Source organism: Mus musculus, chromosome 16 (assembly GCF_000001635.26).
Source record: "Mus musculus strain C57BL/6J chromosome 16, GRCm38.p6 C57BL/6J".
Taxonomy (NCBI): domain Eukaryota; kingdom Metazoa; phylum Chordata; class Mammalia; order Rodentia; family Muridae; genus Mus; species Mus musculus.
This window is the reverse complement of record NC_000082.6, coordinates 22,947,913-22,965,284: the sequence shown is the minus strand read 5'-3', so window position 1 is coordinate 22,965,284 and position 17,372 is coordinate 22,947,913. Positions and strand designations below refer to the sequence as shown.

At 43.7% G+C, this 17,372-nt stretch overlaps 1 protein-coding gene across 1 annotated transcript; it reads right to left on the bottom strand.

Annotated features, from left to right (window-relative positions):
- Positions 1–3,625: 3,625 nt before the first annotated feature.
- Hrg (histidine-rich glycoprotein) lies at positions 3,626–14,213 on the bottom strand. The gene is made up of 7 exons (NM_053176.2): positions 13,947–14,213; positions 11,516–11,626; positions 10,749–10,839; positions 9,079–9,245; positions 7,738–7,818; positions 6,023–6,124; positions 3,626–4,543 (listed from the first exon to the last, which is right to left on the bottom strand). Exons 1-7 carry the CDS (start codon positions 14,160–14,162, stop codon positions 3,701–3,703), a joined length of 1,611 nt encoding a protein of 536 aa, NP_444406.2. The 5' UTR covers positions 14,163–14,213; the 3' UTR covers positions 3,626–3,700.
- Between the last annotated feature and the right edge of the window lie 3,159 nt (positions 14,214–17,372).

Sequence of the window (17,372 nt, the reverse complement as noted above, 5' to 3'; positions counted from 1 at the left end):
TTTAGTTCCAGGCCTCTTAAAGCTGCTAATAGAGACTGTTTAAGATAATTAAGTAGTGTAATTTAATAGGTAGTCAATCAAGCTTATGTTCATGTTAGATGCTAGACTAGTTTATCATAAAAATATGCTTCCTAGGTTGAACAGATATTAATACCTAGAAATAAGCAATGTTTGCCTATGCAGATGTGCTGTAGCTAGATAGATAGGTAGATAGATAGATAGTGTTCAAAAACTTCAGAGACCTACAGAATATGACATCTAAAGATTTTTTTCAACAAGACATGTTTTCTCCTGGCACCACCCGCACTCTACGTCAAGGAATATGATTGCATTGAAGAAACTCCTTGTGGAATTTGCTTCAAATGTGGCAAGCTAGGCATTGGGCAAGAAACTGCCCCTGCTTCAACTGCTGATGGTATGCTGTCCAAACTGCACGAACATGGGTGCAAGGAAGTTGACTGCTAAGCTTTGCAAGGACAAATAGTTCCTACTTCACAGAAAGTCTGTTAGATATTCTGGGCCAGAAGGCTGAAGGTGATGCTTCTATGACTTAGAGGTATTTGGGGTAACTGTTTACATAGTCAATTGTCTCTGTCATTTCTATAGTTTTGGAAGCTGTTTGTCTGCACTTCCTACATACTCAGGTAATATTTATTCCTTCTCTAGTCTATGATGGGGTTGAAGACTAGATAGTTATAGTCTCACCTATAAGTTTATGTTGTTCAGCATCTAAGAAGATGTTTTAGGTACATTATAATCTACCTCCTACCAATAACTCAGAGTTTGTTATTACTTACTAATTTCTTTGATCCATCTTGGCTGATCTTAGCTCCAATTAGTTAGCCCTCTGAGTCATATTCTCTTGGCCCAGGGCATTCTCCTTACTTCTCTATCCCATGGCTGCACTGTCTCTCTCCCACCTTCCTCGTGGTCTCTAGCTCCTGGGGAGCCTAAACCCTGCCTATGACTCTTCGCCCTAGCGATTAGCTGTTGGCATCTTTATTTACCAATGAGAATTAATTGGGGGCAGGTTGCCAGAAACTATGTGCAGACTCCAGATCTTGGAGGCTAGCACTTAGCATTACAATAAACAGCAAAAGATAAAACCTCAACACTTTCATTTATTTCTTGTTTTGTTTCTTTGTTTGTTTCTTTGTTTTTGTGAGACAAGCTCTCTGCATTATGTAGCTCTGGCCATCCCAGAACTTACTGTGCAGACCAGATTGGCCTCCGAATTCACCTGCCTCTGCCTCCTAAATGCTGGAATTTTGAGGCATGTGCCACCATTCCCAGCTTGTTTCTTGTTTTTAATACAATTGTTTATCTGTGGCAACTGCAGTAGGGTATCAATTAAAATGTTCCAGACTTCTAATTTCTCCTTTTCAAGAAATATTTTCATAAAGTCAAGAGATGTCTGTCAAAGTTCTTTGTGAATTACAAAACAGATGTTTCTGTGGGATAATAATATTGTGGGCTATTAACTTGAGTTTATTTGTTCTTGGTTTTCTGATTTTTTTTCTCAACTTGGCTACATCAGCTGACTCTGTGTCATGCTTCTATCAAAGAATGTCTCCCCCCCTCCCCCGCCTCCCCTGCCCCCAGAATGGTCAAGGTGGTTAATTGTGGTTGGCTAATGCTCTAATGGTTGCTGGAACTGTGCTGTGCAGGTTATTCAGTAGAGTACTGATGACCACTGTGGCTGGAAGGTAGAGAAAATCTGAAAGGGTGTTAACCTGGCTCCTGATGCCTAAGTCCAGATTTCCAAAGAAGGGGGAGGAGGATTAAAGTGTAAGCAAAGAGTTCTGCTGTCCCTTCTGGAAACAGCCTGAGCCAGATCCCTTGGAGGGCACAGCCATGTGGTGCATCTCAGCATTCCTGTCCCTGGGTGATCTTCTGGGGACTCCTTCATCCTTAGTTGGACATAGAAGTGGCAGTTAAAGTAGCCTGACAGAGAGATGTGTTCAGGCCAGTGGTTCTCTGTGTCCACCCAAACTCGGCACTATATGAGAATCTGTGTGGGGAAAGGCAGGCTGAAGGGATCCAGGAAGGACTAGGGTTCGTTTCCCCTTAGCCCAGCAGAGTGCCTAGGTGAAATGGGAATATTGGAACATAAGTGATATTTCTTGAACATCTGAATTCATTCTTATGATTATGCTAAAGCTTTCTTTGCAGCTGGTAGCCAGTTTTTGTTTGTTTGTTTGTTTTTGTTTTCCAAAGACAAGGTTTCTCTGTGATGCCCTGGCTGTCCTTGAACTTGCTCTGTAGATAAGCTGACCTTGAACTCACAGATATCTGCCTGTCTCTGCTTCCCAAGTGCTGGGATCAAAAGCATGCACCACCACTGCTTGACTAGCCAGTTTTACTAAGCATTTTATTTTTTGGTTTTTCGAGACAGGGTTTCTCTGAGTAGCCCTGGCTCTCTGGCTGTCCTGGAACTCACTTTGTGGACCAGGCTGGCCTCAAATTCAGAAATTCGCCTGCCTCTGCCTCCCAAGTGCTGGGATTAAAGGCATGCGCCACCACCACCCGGCTACTAAGCATTTCAGAATTGAATTTAGACTAGAAATCATTAGGAGACAATGTGACTCTTATAATAATATATTAAAACAATATGTACTTTCTTGGTATGCCCACTTTATCCGTTTGAATGAGAATGGTCCCATAGGCCCAGATATGTGAACATTGTGTCCCCAGTTTGTGGTGTTGTCTGGGGATGTGTAGGCGGTATGGCTTTGCTGGGGGAATATGTCATTGGATTCAGCCTTTGAAATGAAAAGCCTCCTGTCACTTCTAGTTAGTGTTTTCTGCTTTATGCTTGACTTGTGAGTTCTCAGCTTCCTGCTCCTCTTCACACGCCTGCCACTTGCTCCCACGACTCCCCACCATGATGCACTCTCATCTCTCTGGTACCATAGCCAAAATAAACTCTCTCTTCCTTAAATTGCCTTGGTCCCAGTATTTTATCATCATAGCAGAGAAGAAGGTAATACACCCAGCTATAGCACGACTAGAACAGAGACTCAAGAATTAGGGAGTTAACTCAAGGCAGAGAGAAATTCTGGGTGTCATATTTGCCTCAACTGACTCAATACCAAGAGACAGACTTCACCTCTGGTTCCTAGCATTGACATCTGTACTGGCTGGTTTTGTGTGTCAACTTGATACAAGTTGGAGTAATCACAGAGAAATGAGCCTCCCTTGAGGAAATGCCTCCATGAGATCCAGCTGTAAGGCATTTTCTCAATCAGTGATCAAGGGTGAGAGAACTCATTTCAGGTGGTGCCATCCCTGGGCTGGTGGTCCTGGGTTCTATAAGAAAGCAACCCGAGAAAGAAGCAAGCCAGTAAGCAGCATTCCTCCATGGCCTCTGCAACAGCTCCTGCCTCCAAGTTCCTGGCCTGTGTGAGTTCCTGTCCTGACTTCCTTTGGTGATGAACAGTAATGTGGAAGTGTAAGCTGAATAAACCTTTTCCTCCCCAACTTGCTTCTTGGTCATGATGTTTTGTGCAAGAATAGAAACCCTGACCAAGACAACATCTTTCCTCTCATCTCCATTTGCCCATCTGTCTCATTCTGGCTTCTTTCCCATACTTCCCTATGTATGAAACCAAAGTTAAAGTAGTTACACTTTTCATTTCTAACTCATCATATTTTATTTATTCAGAATATTGTCCTCTTCCCCCTACCAAGGAATCAGGTTTTATTTTGGAGGTGTATATCCAAAAAACTTGGAAATTTGTGGAAATTCACTCTCAAATTTCCCTGGACATGACCTGGAGGCTGTCTGAGGGAAGGGCTGAATCTCTGGTTGTAGGGATCTGTTGCAATTTGGCAAAGAGAAGCTGGGGAAATTGGCTTCAGGAAGAGTGAGAACTTCACCTATATTCAGTGGAGGGAGTCGGTAGACATATCCAATTTGTTGGTGGTGGAAAGGAAAGAGTCCTTTGCCTGGACCTCTTTTTCTTGAGTGTCCATGTGGTGGACCATAGCCCCGATGATACTGACCTTTGAGTTCTTGACTATTGGAGGGCGGGTCACAAGGTCCATAGTCAAGGAAGTCATGTCCATGAGGATGGTGACCGTGGGGATGGTGACCATGGGGATGGTGACCGTGGGGGTGGTGACCATGGGGATGGTGACCGGGGGGATGGTGACCGTGGGAATGGTGACTGTGGGGATGGTGACCGTGGGGATGGTGACCATGGGAATGGTGACCGGGGGGATGGTGACTGTGGGGGTGGTGTCCATGGGGACGATGTCCATGACAAGGATGCTCATTACAACTGTGATTATAAGAGGGTCTATGGGTTCTGTTGGCACCAGAATGAGGGGGATAGCCAGGGGGCAGTTGTGGAAGGGCTCCTTCTTGAAGGCGTGGTCTGTCTGAGTTATCTTTTCCTTCTGGTGGAGGTGGGCATCCAAGTTTATCTGTCTTATGGGTATGATGATGATCCCTGGATCCACTGAGCTTACACAGATGTTTGTCACAAAGAGGACGCTCATGGCCCCAATGGGGTTTCATGTCACTTGTGTCTTTATGATCCTGGTAAAGGACACAGAGACATAAATACAATTATGTAAGAAGTTAGATGTTAGGCTTGATTCAGACTGGAGGCGCTCAAAGATTTCACAAATTGATTTAAGAAGTAGGATACCCCCCAAAAAACATTGATTTTTTTTTTAAAATTACTATATGTAGGGGTTTGCCTGCATGTATGTCTATGCACTGTGTGTGTGGGGGGGGGGGGGTGTGGAGGCCAGAGAAGGTAGCAGATCCCCTAGAACTGGAGCTACAGGCAGCCATGAGCTGCCATATGGGGCTGGGAATTGAACCCTGGTCCTCTGGAAGAGCAATAAATACTCTTAACTGCTGAGTCATCTCTCCAGCTCTGGTTCTTACATTTTTTTTTCTAGCCAAATTACATTTAAAATTAAAAAAAAAAAATGTGTCGTTGAATAGCACGATTATTTCCCAAGAGGAATATGACAAATTAGAAAGCTAATGTGTAAGAGTGATCCTTTGGCTGGACTACACGCTGTTTTATTTTTTGTTTTTTGTTTTTGTTTTGTTTTGTTTTGTTTTTCGGTTTTTCAAGACAGGGTTTCTCTGTGTAGCCCTGGCTGTCCTGGAACTCACTCTGTAGACCAGGCCAGCCTCGAACTCAGAAATCCACCTGCCTCTGCCTCCCAAGTGCTGGGATTAAAGGTGTGTGCCGGCACATGCTGTTTTATGAAAAATTGTATTAAACTTATTTTTTCTCGTGTCAATGAAAAGTGATGAAACTCTATCAAGGAACTGCCTATTAAAGTAGAATTTTTGATGGATCTGACATTCTCAACACAGTCCCAAGACACTCTCCAGAAGATAGACACCTGAACTTCTCAACCTCAGCTTTAGCTTTTAAAAACAAACAAATAAAAAAAACCCAGAGTTTTTCTCTGTAGCTCAGCCTGGCCTGGAACTTGACTATTTTTCTTTTTCAGTTTCCCACATATTAGAATTACAGTTGTATACCAAAACACACTTTAATTAAAAAAAAAACTATGGTTAGGCATGGTGCTATACATCTGGCTATGTGTCGCAGTGTACAACTTTAATCTCAGCACTAAGAAGCCAGAGGTGGACAGATCTCTATGAGTTTGAGGCCAGTTTAATTTATACAGTGAGTTCCAGATTAGCCAATGCTACTTAGTGAGGCCTTGTCTCAAAAAAACAAAACAAAACAAAACAACAAAGGAGCAAACAAAATCTATGGAGTCATGTTTTTGGTGACAACAAACCTACTCTGTGATTCTGTGTCTATCTTTCTGTCTCTTATACACACACACACACACACACACACACACACACACATATACATGTACACACATATGTACACACATATGCTCATACACATGTATACACACACACACACACACACACACACACATCATAAGACTCAAATGAACCAAATGTACTATGCAAGAGAAATTGTCACTTGGTCTGGTTCTGCTCACGATGAAGGATGCTCAGTCAACCCACCTCAATGTTGAAGACTTCGCAGTTTATATCAATGGAATCTGGGGTTTCCAAGTCAGAGGTTTCTATACTGTAGGACAAAAGTGCTCTGCAGAATCCAAAGACCTTCAAAGGGAAATGCCTGTTAGCATGTGCAAGAGGGGTATACAGTGAATGTGTCCATACATGTGTGTGTCCACAGGGGTGTGATGTTTTTAGCCAAGAAAAGCTTTACATGAACTAGAGGAAAGGGTTTGTATCTTCCTTGGGGAATCTTTGACATACATGCACCACACCCAAACAAAGAAGGAAAATGAAAGACAATACTATATCACACACCACATCTGTTATTTATTATTGTCACATAGTCAACACTTGGAAGAAGTACCGGTTCCACAGGTTTTTATCAGGCTTCTGTGGGTTTCTTCCATGAACAGACACACTGCACACTTGTATATAGTACTAGGAACACATGTCCCTGCTGCCCTTAGGTTAGTGTTTCTGCAATAAAGACCTGGGTGGCTTGTGCCTGGGAGAATGGGAAATGCTGTTGAAGACAGATTTGTGTAACTTGCAAATGCTGGGAAGGGCAGAGCCACTACAAAGATGGGTTTGCTTGAGCCCTGTTAATGTGAGTGTCTGATGGCTCTAACTGGCTGGCATTCTGTGTTCCGGAAGCCCCTAAACCCATTTGTCAAAGGACAAGAAGACAATTCATTTCTAAAGAAAGCTAGGTGTTGAGGCTGTCTGTAGAGTTTGGAAGTCAAGGAGACCTATATGAATGTGGACTTGCCAGTTAGCAGCAGTGGGAAATGAATTGGACAAAGATTCTGAAATTCAGTGTTTGCAAATGAGTGGGATACCCACAGGTACAAGCAGCTTTGATTACATGAGGGGAGGCTGCTAGCTTCTCCTTCTCCAACCTTCATGACTCTGCAGTGGGTTTTTAGCACCACACAAACACAGCGAAGTGTTTGTCTTTTGGGGCTTCTAAGGAGGAATCTAGAACTGGCTCAAGTGGGAACTTTGAGCAGCTGGAATGTGTATATATATAAGCATGCATTTGCATTTGTGAAATTGATGACCCAGCACATGCCTCTCCCCTTCTGGCTGGGGAAAGTGGAGGTGCCATTAAACCCCAGAAAAGCCCTCGAATTGAGAATTAACTAACTAACAGTGCACAGGTAAGTGAGCCAGACACTTGAATCTCCACATTGGGACTGTCAGGAAGCTCAGCAGACAATAATGTATGTGGAGATGCTTTGTAAACACCAAGATACGAAGTGCTTTAGTCATTTTCTCATCATGATGACCAAAAAAACCCTACTAATCAAGGACTAAAGGGAGGAAATATTGGGTATCGTCAGTAAGACCTTCCAGCAAATAATGCGTCAATCTGATTAAGGAAGAAGTGCTGGATTCTAACCAAGCTTGGCAGGGCCACAGTAATGTCCTCACTTGTCATCTGGGATACCTGCAAGCATCAATTCTTGGTGTAGATGGCCTTAGTGCAGGCTGGTTATTAGCTCACTAAGCCTTTAGTCTTAAAGAATTGAAAATTCAATTCTAGGCATATGTATATAATGCAATGTATATTCTAAAACCATCTCTCCATCTTTAAATCAGAAGGAATATGTGTGCTTGTCTTCTAGGGTGGTGTGACACTAGAGTGTTAGTCAGTGAACATGTGTATGAGGAGTCCCTTAGGCACTCTCTCAATGACAGCGCACCATACTTACCAGAGGGGACCTGGGGAAATGCTGTGTGGAACAGTTCCTCATGGAGAATTCCACATAGTAATTGGTTCTTTCCCCTCCTCTCTAGAACAGAGGAATCAACATGGTCTCATGAGCATAAAAGCTAAGAGGAAAAGTAACAGATAGCCATTAAACAACATCTTGTAAAGCACTATGGGAATTAAAATGATGAATACATGCTATTTTCCTTTGGTTGCTGCCAAATAAAAATATATTACATCAGTGATAAGAGATCACCATTTTCCAGAAATTCTGTAGTATACAGGCAGAAGCATAGCAGGGAAAAACAGTCGCCCTGAGCCCCAGATCCACATTCTTGGGGGGAGTCACTGTTACTTTTTTGTTTGTTTGTTTGTTTTATGTTTTTATGCATGAGGTGTTTTTCTTGTATATGCTTCTGTTTAAGGAGGTCAGAAGATGGTGTCAGATGATCCGGATCAAGAGTTACAGATGATTGTGAGCCATTACATAGGTTCTTAGAATCCAACCCAGGTCCTCTGGAAGAGCAGTCGGTGCTCTTAACCTGTGGGCCATCTCCTCAGCTCTGTTCCCACTGGTTTGAAGTGCTTCTCCTTATACAGTCTTTGCCTGCATGTAGAAGCATGCAGGTGTTTAAATAATGCTAAATATTGTGTGAAGCCTTCTTCTCTCCTGCCAGTGCCTATTGGTTCAGCACATTCTTCATAGGATGCCACGTTATACGCGTCCCATTGCTTGAAACACCATGATCTATTTGATTTTCCCTTTTCAAAATACTTGGCAGGGCTGGGGAGATATTTCAGTGTTTAAGAGTACTCACTGCCTTTTCAAAGGACCAGTTCAATTCCCAATCAGGAGATCCAATGCCCTCTTATGACCTCTGGGGGCTCAGCACACACACACACACACACACACACACACACAACACATACTCACACATACACACACACACAAATAAACAAATAAATCTTAAAAATACATACTTAAAAAAAAAGCCAAAACATTAACTGTCTGTTCCACATAACAGCTCTGGGTAGGACGCACTAGAATTCTAGATCCACAAGCCTCAGTATTCTACCATAAGGACGCTAACACTGGATGTTTTTTAGTGCTCAAGTAATCCAGTAATGCTCTTGCCTTTCCTTTGGCTTCTTTTTTCTGTCAGATAATAATTCCATCCTCATCCCATTGTCTCTTCAGTAAGAGAAGTTTATGGGATTGCGCTTCACTAAGCATCAAAGGCTGCAACGATTTAAAAGGCAGCTGCCCAAGTGAGACAGGTGTACAGTGTACAGGGCTAGGCGCTCAGCTCACCCCCGCCAGGCTGCGGTAGTGGGAACTCACCGCTCTTATAACCCGTTCTGCCCGTTCCACTCTGAAAGAGGCAAAGTCACCATTATCCGTTTTGTACTTGTCCAGGGCTTTACGGGCTTGCTTTCTGTAGAGCTCGGAATCCTCAAAGAAGTCCAAGAGTACAGGACTGTCCTTGGTATTGCGAAGTGCTGAAGAGACTAGAGGAAAGAGAAAGACAGCCATGTCACAGGGTCAGAGTTGGCAGTGGCAACATCAACACTAGATCAGAATACAGCACATGTAAGCACAGCCCGGAGAGGGACGCTGTTATTACAGATGGACTAACTGAAGGTTAAAATAACTTGTCAAGATCAATCAGCGAGGCAGCAGCTGTTCTTCCCTGCCGCTCTGTATGACCTCCATCCACGACGCCACGCCCATTCCGGCCTTCACAAAGTGCTGAAAGAGCTATGCTTCTGTGCTTCCTTTCTTTGTCAAGGAGAGAATGGAAGCTTTAAGTTAAAGCTACAGAAAATGGTTGCACACAATCTCCCTCCCCCTCCCCCTGCCCCTCCCCCTCCCCTCTCCCTTCTCCCCTCTCTCTCTCTCCCCACAGGGAATCATCCACAGGGAATCACCCTGTAGCTACCCTCAGACCCACACCAAGGCGAGTGCTGGGAATATAGGCCTATAACACCACGCCTTGCTTCTCTCGGTTTTTTAAAAGCAATTTCCTGTAGAAGCTGCTGTGTTGTTAATGCTGTTCAGTCTGAACTGCTCAGCTGTTCAAGCTGAAATATGCCCCTTTAAAATTAATTCTTAGCTGGGCAGCGGTAGCCATGCCTTTAGTCCCAACATTCAGCAGGCAGAGGCAGGGAGAACTCTGCGAGTTCAAGGCCGGCCTATTCTACAAAGTGAGTTCCAGGACAACCAGGGCTAAACAGAGAAACCCTGTCTCATGAAAGAACAAACAAACAATAAAACAAAACAAACCTAATTAATTCTTTTTGAAGAAATACTAAAATACTTAAGAGTCTGGACTCTAGAGTCAACACTGTAGAGATGTAGATATAGCATTCTTTGCCTCAGTGTGCTTCTGAGAACACACCTTGGAATCTTTGCCGGCCCCAATTATTTTTATCTCTGCAATAAAAAGTTCGACAACATTTACTTCATAGCCTTGTGTGAGATTAAATGGAATGATTGGCACTAGATAACACAGTATATAACTACTTTATATACTGGAATATAGAACTTTCAACTTGTTGAAGCCAATTCTTATCAAGGACTAAGAATTCTGCAAAGCATCCTCATTCTATTTAATTCCAACAAGAATTCTAAACGAGGAAAGCCTAAATCGATTAAGTAACCTGCTCCCCAAGTCACAATTACTCTGGAGATAAAGTAGACACAATGACGACATGATTCCATCTCAGAAAGTGTTGACTCAGAAAGAACGGGTAAATAATGAGGTTCGGCTTCAAGCTCAAGCCGGCCTAACCTCAGAACTAAGTCTCTGCAATTAATTTCCACATCTATACAGTAATTCTCTTTAAGTGAGGTATGCCAGAGGCAAGGAGCTGTGCTCTGTCTAATGTCAGGAGACTCGTACTAATTAATGGACAACACAAGGACAGGCACCCTCTCCTATTCCATAACGCTGTTACAGAATGGATACCACGGTATGGCTGAGTTCTATGCAATTCAGCAGATGACCTTACCAGAACTTGTGGTGCAGTTATAGCCATTCACGCTAAGATCTTGAGACTCATTTGAGTATCTTGTGGCTATTACCTTACATTGTCCAATCACCTGTAAAAGAAGAGGATTTTAAGCCCTTATGGAACCCCAGTTTGACTTTGAGGAAACACAGCCACCATCTCTCATAACGTGTGTTTGGGGGTTTCTCCATCAGTCTTCTCTCAGACTGTGAGCTGCACACCACTGGCACCCCAAACCCTCATGAGAACACCTGTTTAAGTGGACTGTGACAATACCCCAAATGTTTTCAAAGAAGGCAGGACTAGATAGAGCCCCTCAGTGTGTAAACCTCTCACTTCAGGACTTGGCATCCTGTGTCTGCTCATTCCTTTGCACTCTCACTTACGACAGGGAGACTGGCCTCAGTATCCAGTATACACAAGATGAGACCTAGTTCCTCACTGCAACGGTGGCCATCACTGCTACCGGCAGTCTTCGCAGCACACAATCCCAGTTCATAAATGCATAGGCTGTGTGGTCTGGAAACAACACTGGAGTCCATATACTGAAGTCTAAAGATGTTTGCTGATTTGCCTAAGACTTGAAGCTGGTGATGTTATCTCAGGCGGCCACAAGAGTACAATTGAAAGTTAATATCATCTGTGTGAATCTTAAATCACCAGCATCTTTTCCCATTGTGGTAGCCCAGCATGTGGCGGTGGCTCCCGTGAGTGAGCGGACTAGAAGGAAGAATGGTGAGAGGAGCCCAGTGGTCCCAGTTACTTACTATTTCAGATTGCCACCTCGATGGAAGACAGTCATCCTGGGCTTTTGTGGAAAGGACCCAACAGTCAGACTCTATCACATCTAAAGCTAAGTAGTAGACTGTGGCCGTTCCCTAAGGGACACAAGGAAGGGACAGATCAGGAGGATGCAGGAACACAGAGATTTTTTGTTTTGGTTTATGGGTTTTTGTTGTTGTTGTTGTTCATTTTTTAAAAAATGATTTATTTATTCTTATTTTGTGTCCATTGGTGTTCATCTGTGTGAGGATGTTAGATCCCCTGGAACTGGAGTTGTAGACAGCTGTGAGCTGCCATGTGGGTGCTGGAAATTGAACCTGGGTCCTCTGGAAGAGCAGCCAATGCTCTTAACTGCTGAGCTACCTCTCCAGTCCCTTGTTGTTGTTGTTGTTGTTGTTGTTGTTGTTAAAGATGCGTTTATTTATTATGTATACTGTTCTGTCTGCATATATGCCTGCATGTCAGAAGAGGGCGCCAGATCTCGTTACAAATAGTTAGGAATTGAACTTAGGACCCCAGGAAGAGCAGTCAGTGCTCTTAACCTCTGAACCATTTTCCGGCCCTGTTTTTGTTTTAATAAAAGCAATATCTTCCTTTCCCTTTCCTTTCTTTCCCTCAATTCTCCTCCACTCCCCTTTTTCCTGCCCCCTTACCTTTCTTTCTCTCTTCTTCCTTCCCCTTTCTATTTCTCTATCCCTTGTTCATTCTCTCTCTTTTTAAAGAACAGGATCCCAGAATGTAAGAACCCAGTCTGGCTTTGAACTGATGTTTCTGCTTCACAGGCCCACATGCTGAGATTACAGGCATACACTACTGTAGATCCAGAGGTTTCTTCTTTCACCTTTAAAAAGCTGCCACTAAATGGTCTATTTTTTGGGGGGGGGGGGGTTGTGTTGAAAGTGCCAACCCAGAGTTAAAGGTGACAATAGCCACCACCTCCTCTGGTCTGTACTCGTCCTAATCTCTGTTCCTGAACTGGCTTTCCTTAATCTTATCTGAAGATAAACCTATTCTCTTGATCTCTCTGGGGTTCCCTTGTTCTCGGTGGCTTTACTAATTATTGTGTGTGTGTGTGGGGGGGGGTTGTTTCTGGCTATACAAAGTAAATCTGCATGGGGCTCACACCTCAGAGTTCAAAGCTCAGGAGGAGATCAAGAGTTCAAGACCAGCCTGAGTTAGCAGCAGCAGCAACAGCAGCAGCAGAACAAACAAGCAAGAAAAAAATATAAATACATCTTGCGATTATCAGGTTTTTTTTCCTTTAACCAATCATAAACAAGGCTAAGTGGTCCTTCCTTGAAACGTCTCTCATGTCTTATCTAGTCCATAGTTTGGCCACTGCCTCGGTCTGGTCCTCATTTCCGCATTCCTGGATACGTGAACAGCTTCTTAGTTCATATCCCTATCACCTGCCTCTGTCTCCTCAGTCCCATTGTGCCCCCTCCTCCCACTTTCTGTACTGCCATTCAGAGGTAGCGTCATTCTCTTTGACGCTGTGTCAGACAAATGTGATAGAGTGTGACAGATGCTCTTTAAATTGTTGGTTGTCTTAAGTTGCTGTGTTCCGGTTTTCTTTCTGCGTTTGGCAGTGGCTCCCAATGCTGTAAAAAGTATAAACTGCTTTGTGCGTTATCTGCAGTTGTCCCTGCTCTGGCTTCCTGATTTTAGACATTCCATCGTAGAAAATATATGAAATTGTTATTGTTGTTGTTACTATTATTGCTGCAGGGGGAGGAAACAGCATCTCTCCATAGTCCCGATTAACCTATCAAATTCGGTCTAAACAACCATACAAGTGAAGACAGTAAGCTTGGCTTCAAGATAAGCCCATACTCTCTTCCAACTTCACACTGAGCTCAGCCTTTCCAGAGCCCTACTGAACTTCTGTAATCCCTGCCTGCTTGTTCAATTGCTTTGCAGTATCACTCTTCCTGATTGTCTGCTTACCTTGAGGAGATGTGGTGTTGGAATACACTTATTCAAATCCCATCTATCCTCCAGAACATACCAGCACATTTCCCTTTCCGGATTAAAAGATCTGTCATTAAATCGCTCCAATATCTTTGGCATGGATATGGTCACAAAAATATCCTATTTTTCACAGTTGGCCTATGTGAATTTTGCGGACTATTATTTTCTTGAGAAGCACGGCTAACTCTAGTTTCCTTTTCAAAGTTCCCACTGTTCTATGGGCTCTATGGTGCTTCAGAATAGTTACAGATTGATGCATAGTTACTGATATGCCAATAACAAAAGTTAGTTTCAAGGCAAACCCAACAATTTAGAGCACACCTCAGAAACTAAACAGGAAACCTGATGAAGGTTGTTAATTACGCAAAGCAGTCTGCTCCTCCAATCCCTTTCCCACCTTCCACATTGTCTCCCAGCTCAACTCCTCCATTGGCCATGTCTTACCGCTCTGTCCAAGTGGGCGTCAGAGACCCGCAGCAGCTCGAAAACATAGCCACTCCTCCGCCCTTTATTGATCAGGTCTAGAACTTTCTCAGCCAGAGGCTCAGAAGCATCACAGTTGGTGGGACTCAGGGCATGGGAACACTGCAGGGTGACTAGAAGCAATGCTGTGGTGAGCACCTTCATTGTGCTAAACCATCCTTGACTGTGGTCCACCATAGCAGAGAGAATTCTACCGTGATGCACACTCAATTGATAAAGGTCTTTATAGATTTTTTGTTGTATAACTGGGCATGTTCACTTTGACCCCAGGTTCAAATATCTGTCAACAGTCTGTAAATAATTAGTGTAGAGAAAGTTGAGACATAACACCAATGAGTGGGTAAAATCATCATTTGTGCAATATGCTATATCTGGTGGGTAACTGATTCAGGGTGTGTTTAACCCAAAGCACTTATTGTGTTGTTATGGTGGAGTTGGGAATAAGTTTTCTTATAGCTGTCTCATTTGGAAATCTCTATTGTCAGCTGCATCTTTGGATTATGGCGCTAAAATTCCTTAGCCAAACACAGGAAAATTATCTGAGGCAGGTAACCCATCCCACAGCCTGCCTCTTGAAGGGCCTGGCCTTCAGCTGTGACTGTGGAATCAGATGGACATTTGACACTGTTATCTTATTACTGTGTAATGCTTTAGAACCCCTCTGCCTTAGTCACTGTTCTATTGCTGTGAAGCGACACCATGACCATGGCAACTCTTATCAAAGAAAGCATTTCATTGGAGCTTGCTTTCAGTTTTAGAGGTTTAGTCCCTTATCATCATTGTGGGAAGCATGGTGGCATGCAAAGACAGACATGGTATTGGATATCGCTACAAGTTTTACATCTGGATCCACAGGCAGAAGCCACTGGGCCTGGCTTGGCCTTTTGAAACTTCAAAGCCCACCCTGAGTGACACATTTCCTCTAACAAGGCCACATTCACTCCAACAAGGCCACACCTCTTAATTCTTCTCAAGTAGTGCCATTCTCTATGCCTACGCATTCCGACACATATAAGCCTATGTGGGGATGTCTTAATTAAGCTCCTATTGTCATGATGGAACACCATGACCAAAAGCAACTTGGGGAGGAGAGGGTTTATTTGCCTCATATTTCTATATCAACAGTCATCATTGAAGGAAGTCGGGACAGGCAATCAGCACAAGGAACTGGAGGTGGGCGTTGATACAGAGACCCTCGATAAGTGCTGCTTACTTGCTTGCTCCTTATGGCTTGCTCAGTCTGCTTTCTTATAGAACCTATTGGGGAGTGGCCCCACCAATAGGCTGGGCCTGTCCCCATCAATCACTAATTAAGAAAATACTCTAAAGGCCTGCCTATAACCCAATCTTATGGAGGCATTTTCTTAATGGAGGTTCCCTCCTCTAAGATAACTTTAGCTTGTGTCAGGTTGACATACTATCCAGCACGGCGGGGGGGGGGGGGCATTCTTATTCAAACCACCACATCCTTTGACTCTTAGGTTTTTTATTTATGAAATGTGAATTGATAGTTCTTGGCAATGCCATGCAATGAATAAGAAGCCATGTCTATGTCAGTCGGTCCAGTCTTGGGCACAGCATACATGCAGAGTAACTGGTACCACTTATTAGTGTTTGTGCTATAACTAGGGGTCCTCCCATGCCATCCTCGTTACTTGTGGCCCTTAAAGCAAATCATACAAAAGAAGACACTGGTGAGACAGATAGGGACTGAGAAATTGAGTGACTATCTCATTTGGGGAAGGGCTTGTCACTGGGAACAGGGTTGAATACAGCAGCCCTTATCCAACCCCTCCATAGTGTGGAGCCTCCATGCTTGTAGAGGCTGCAGTTTCAGAAGGAACCCAAGAAATCCTGCCTAGGTTTTCTCCTCACTGCTGCATGGAGTGTCACTACAGCATCTCCCCTCTTCCTGAACTTTCTCTACAGTGAAGATCTGCAGCAATGATGAGTAACCTTGCCTTCACATTAGAATCATTCAAAGAACTTTAAGAAAAATCCTGGTGTTGGACTGGAGGTGCTTCTTGGTGGTAGACTCTTGCCAAGCATGCACAAAGTCCTGAGTTTCACATCCAGAAGGAAAACTATCACTGCAGGTGTCCAGATCTTTTCAGTTAGAATTAGTGGTAGATCCAAGCAAAGGCAGTTTTCAAATTCCAGATCATTTCAGTGTTGTCAAGGCTGAGAAGGACTGGGCTTTTGTATGGTGAAGAAGATACAAAAGAAACTAAGACAGACACATTAATGGAGTCTATAAGTGGCAATGCAGTATTATGATAATATCTCGACCCATGCCATGGGCAAGCACCAATCCCTGACACTAGTAGTGATGCTCTGTTAAACTTGCACACAGGAGCCTAGCATGGCTTTCCTCTGAGAGACTCCACCCAGCAGCGGACTGTAACAGACGCATCAAGACCCACAGCAAACACTGGACAGAGCTCAGGGAGTCTTATGGAAGAGTTGGGGGAAGGATTGAGGGCCCTGGAGGGGATAGGAACTTTACAGGAAGACCAACAGAGTCAACTCACCTGGACCTTAGGAGCTCTCAGAGACTGAATCACCAACCAAAGAACATACACGGACTGGACCTAGGCCTCCTGCACATATGCATCAGATGAGCAGCATGTTCTTCATGCAGATCCCCAACAACTGGAGCAGGGGCTGTCCTGAAACCTGTTGCCTGCCTGTGGCTCTTCATTCTTATAACTGGGATGCCTTGTTTGGCTTCGGTGAAAGAGGATGCACCTAGCCCTGCAGAGACTTTATATATCAGGGATACTTTGGCGGGGCGTGGGGCATCTAAGGGGAAGACTGGGAAGAAGAGGGCAGTGATCAGGATATAAACTGAATGAATAAATAAATAAATAAATAAATTTTAAAAAGAAAAAATATCTCTTCCATGCTAAGACACTTGAACTCCTGCTGAGCCTCACAGCCAGGGTTAGTAATAAACTTTGTAGTACCTTAAGACCTAAGACTGCTCTCCTACTTGTATTCAGCCTGTTTATTTAATGTGCTTTTAAGAGGACAGTGTAACAGTCACACTTATTTGCCTTGGATTTCCCATGAAATCAACATTTTGTTTTGTTTTGTTTTGCTTTGTTTGTTTGGAAACAGGGTTTCTCTGTGTAAGAAGTCAACTGTTTGTTTGTTGGTTGGTTGGTTGGTTGCATTCTGGCTATCATGGAACTCAGAGATTCACCTGCCTCTGCCTCCCAAGTGCTGGAATTAAAGGTGTGTGCCACTACTGCCCGGGTGAAATCAACTTTTACAACCTAAGCTAATGCGCGGCTGTTATCCTCACGTATATACTCCTCATGCCCCTGGCCCATGAGTAAAGCATGTGTGTTTGTAGGTTGGAAACACCCTTATGTCATCCACCAT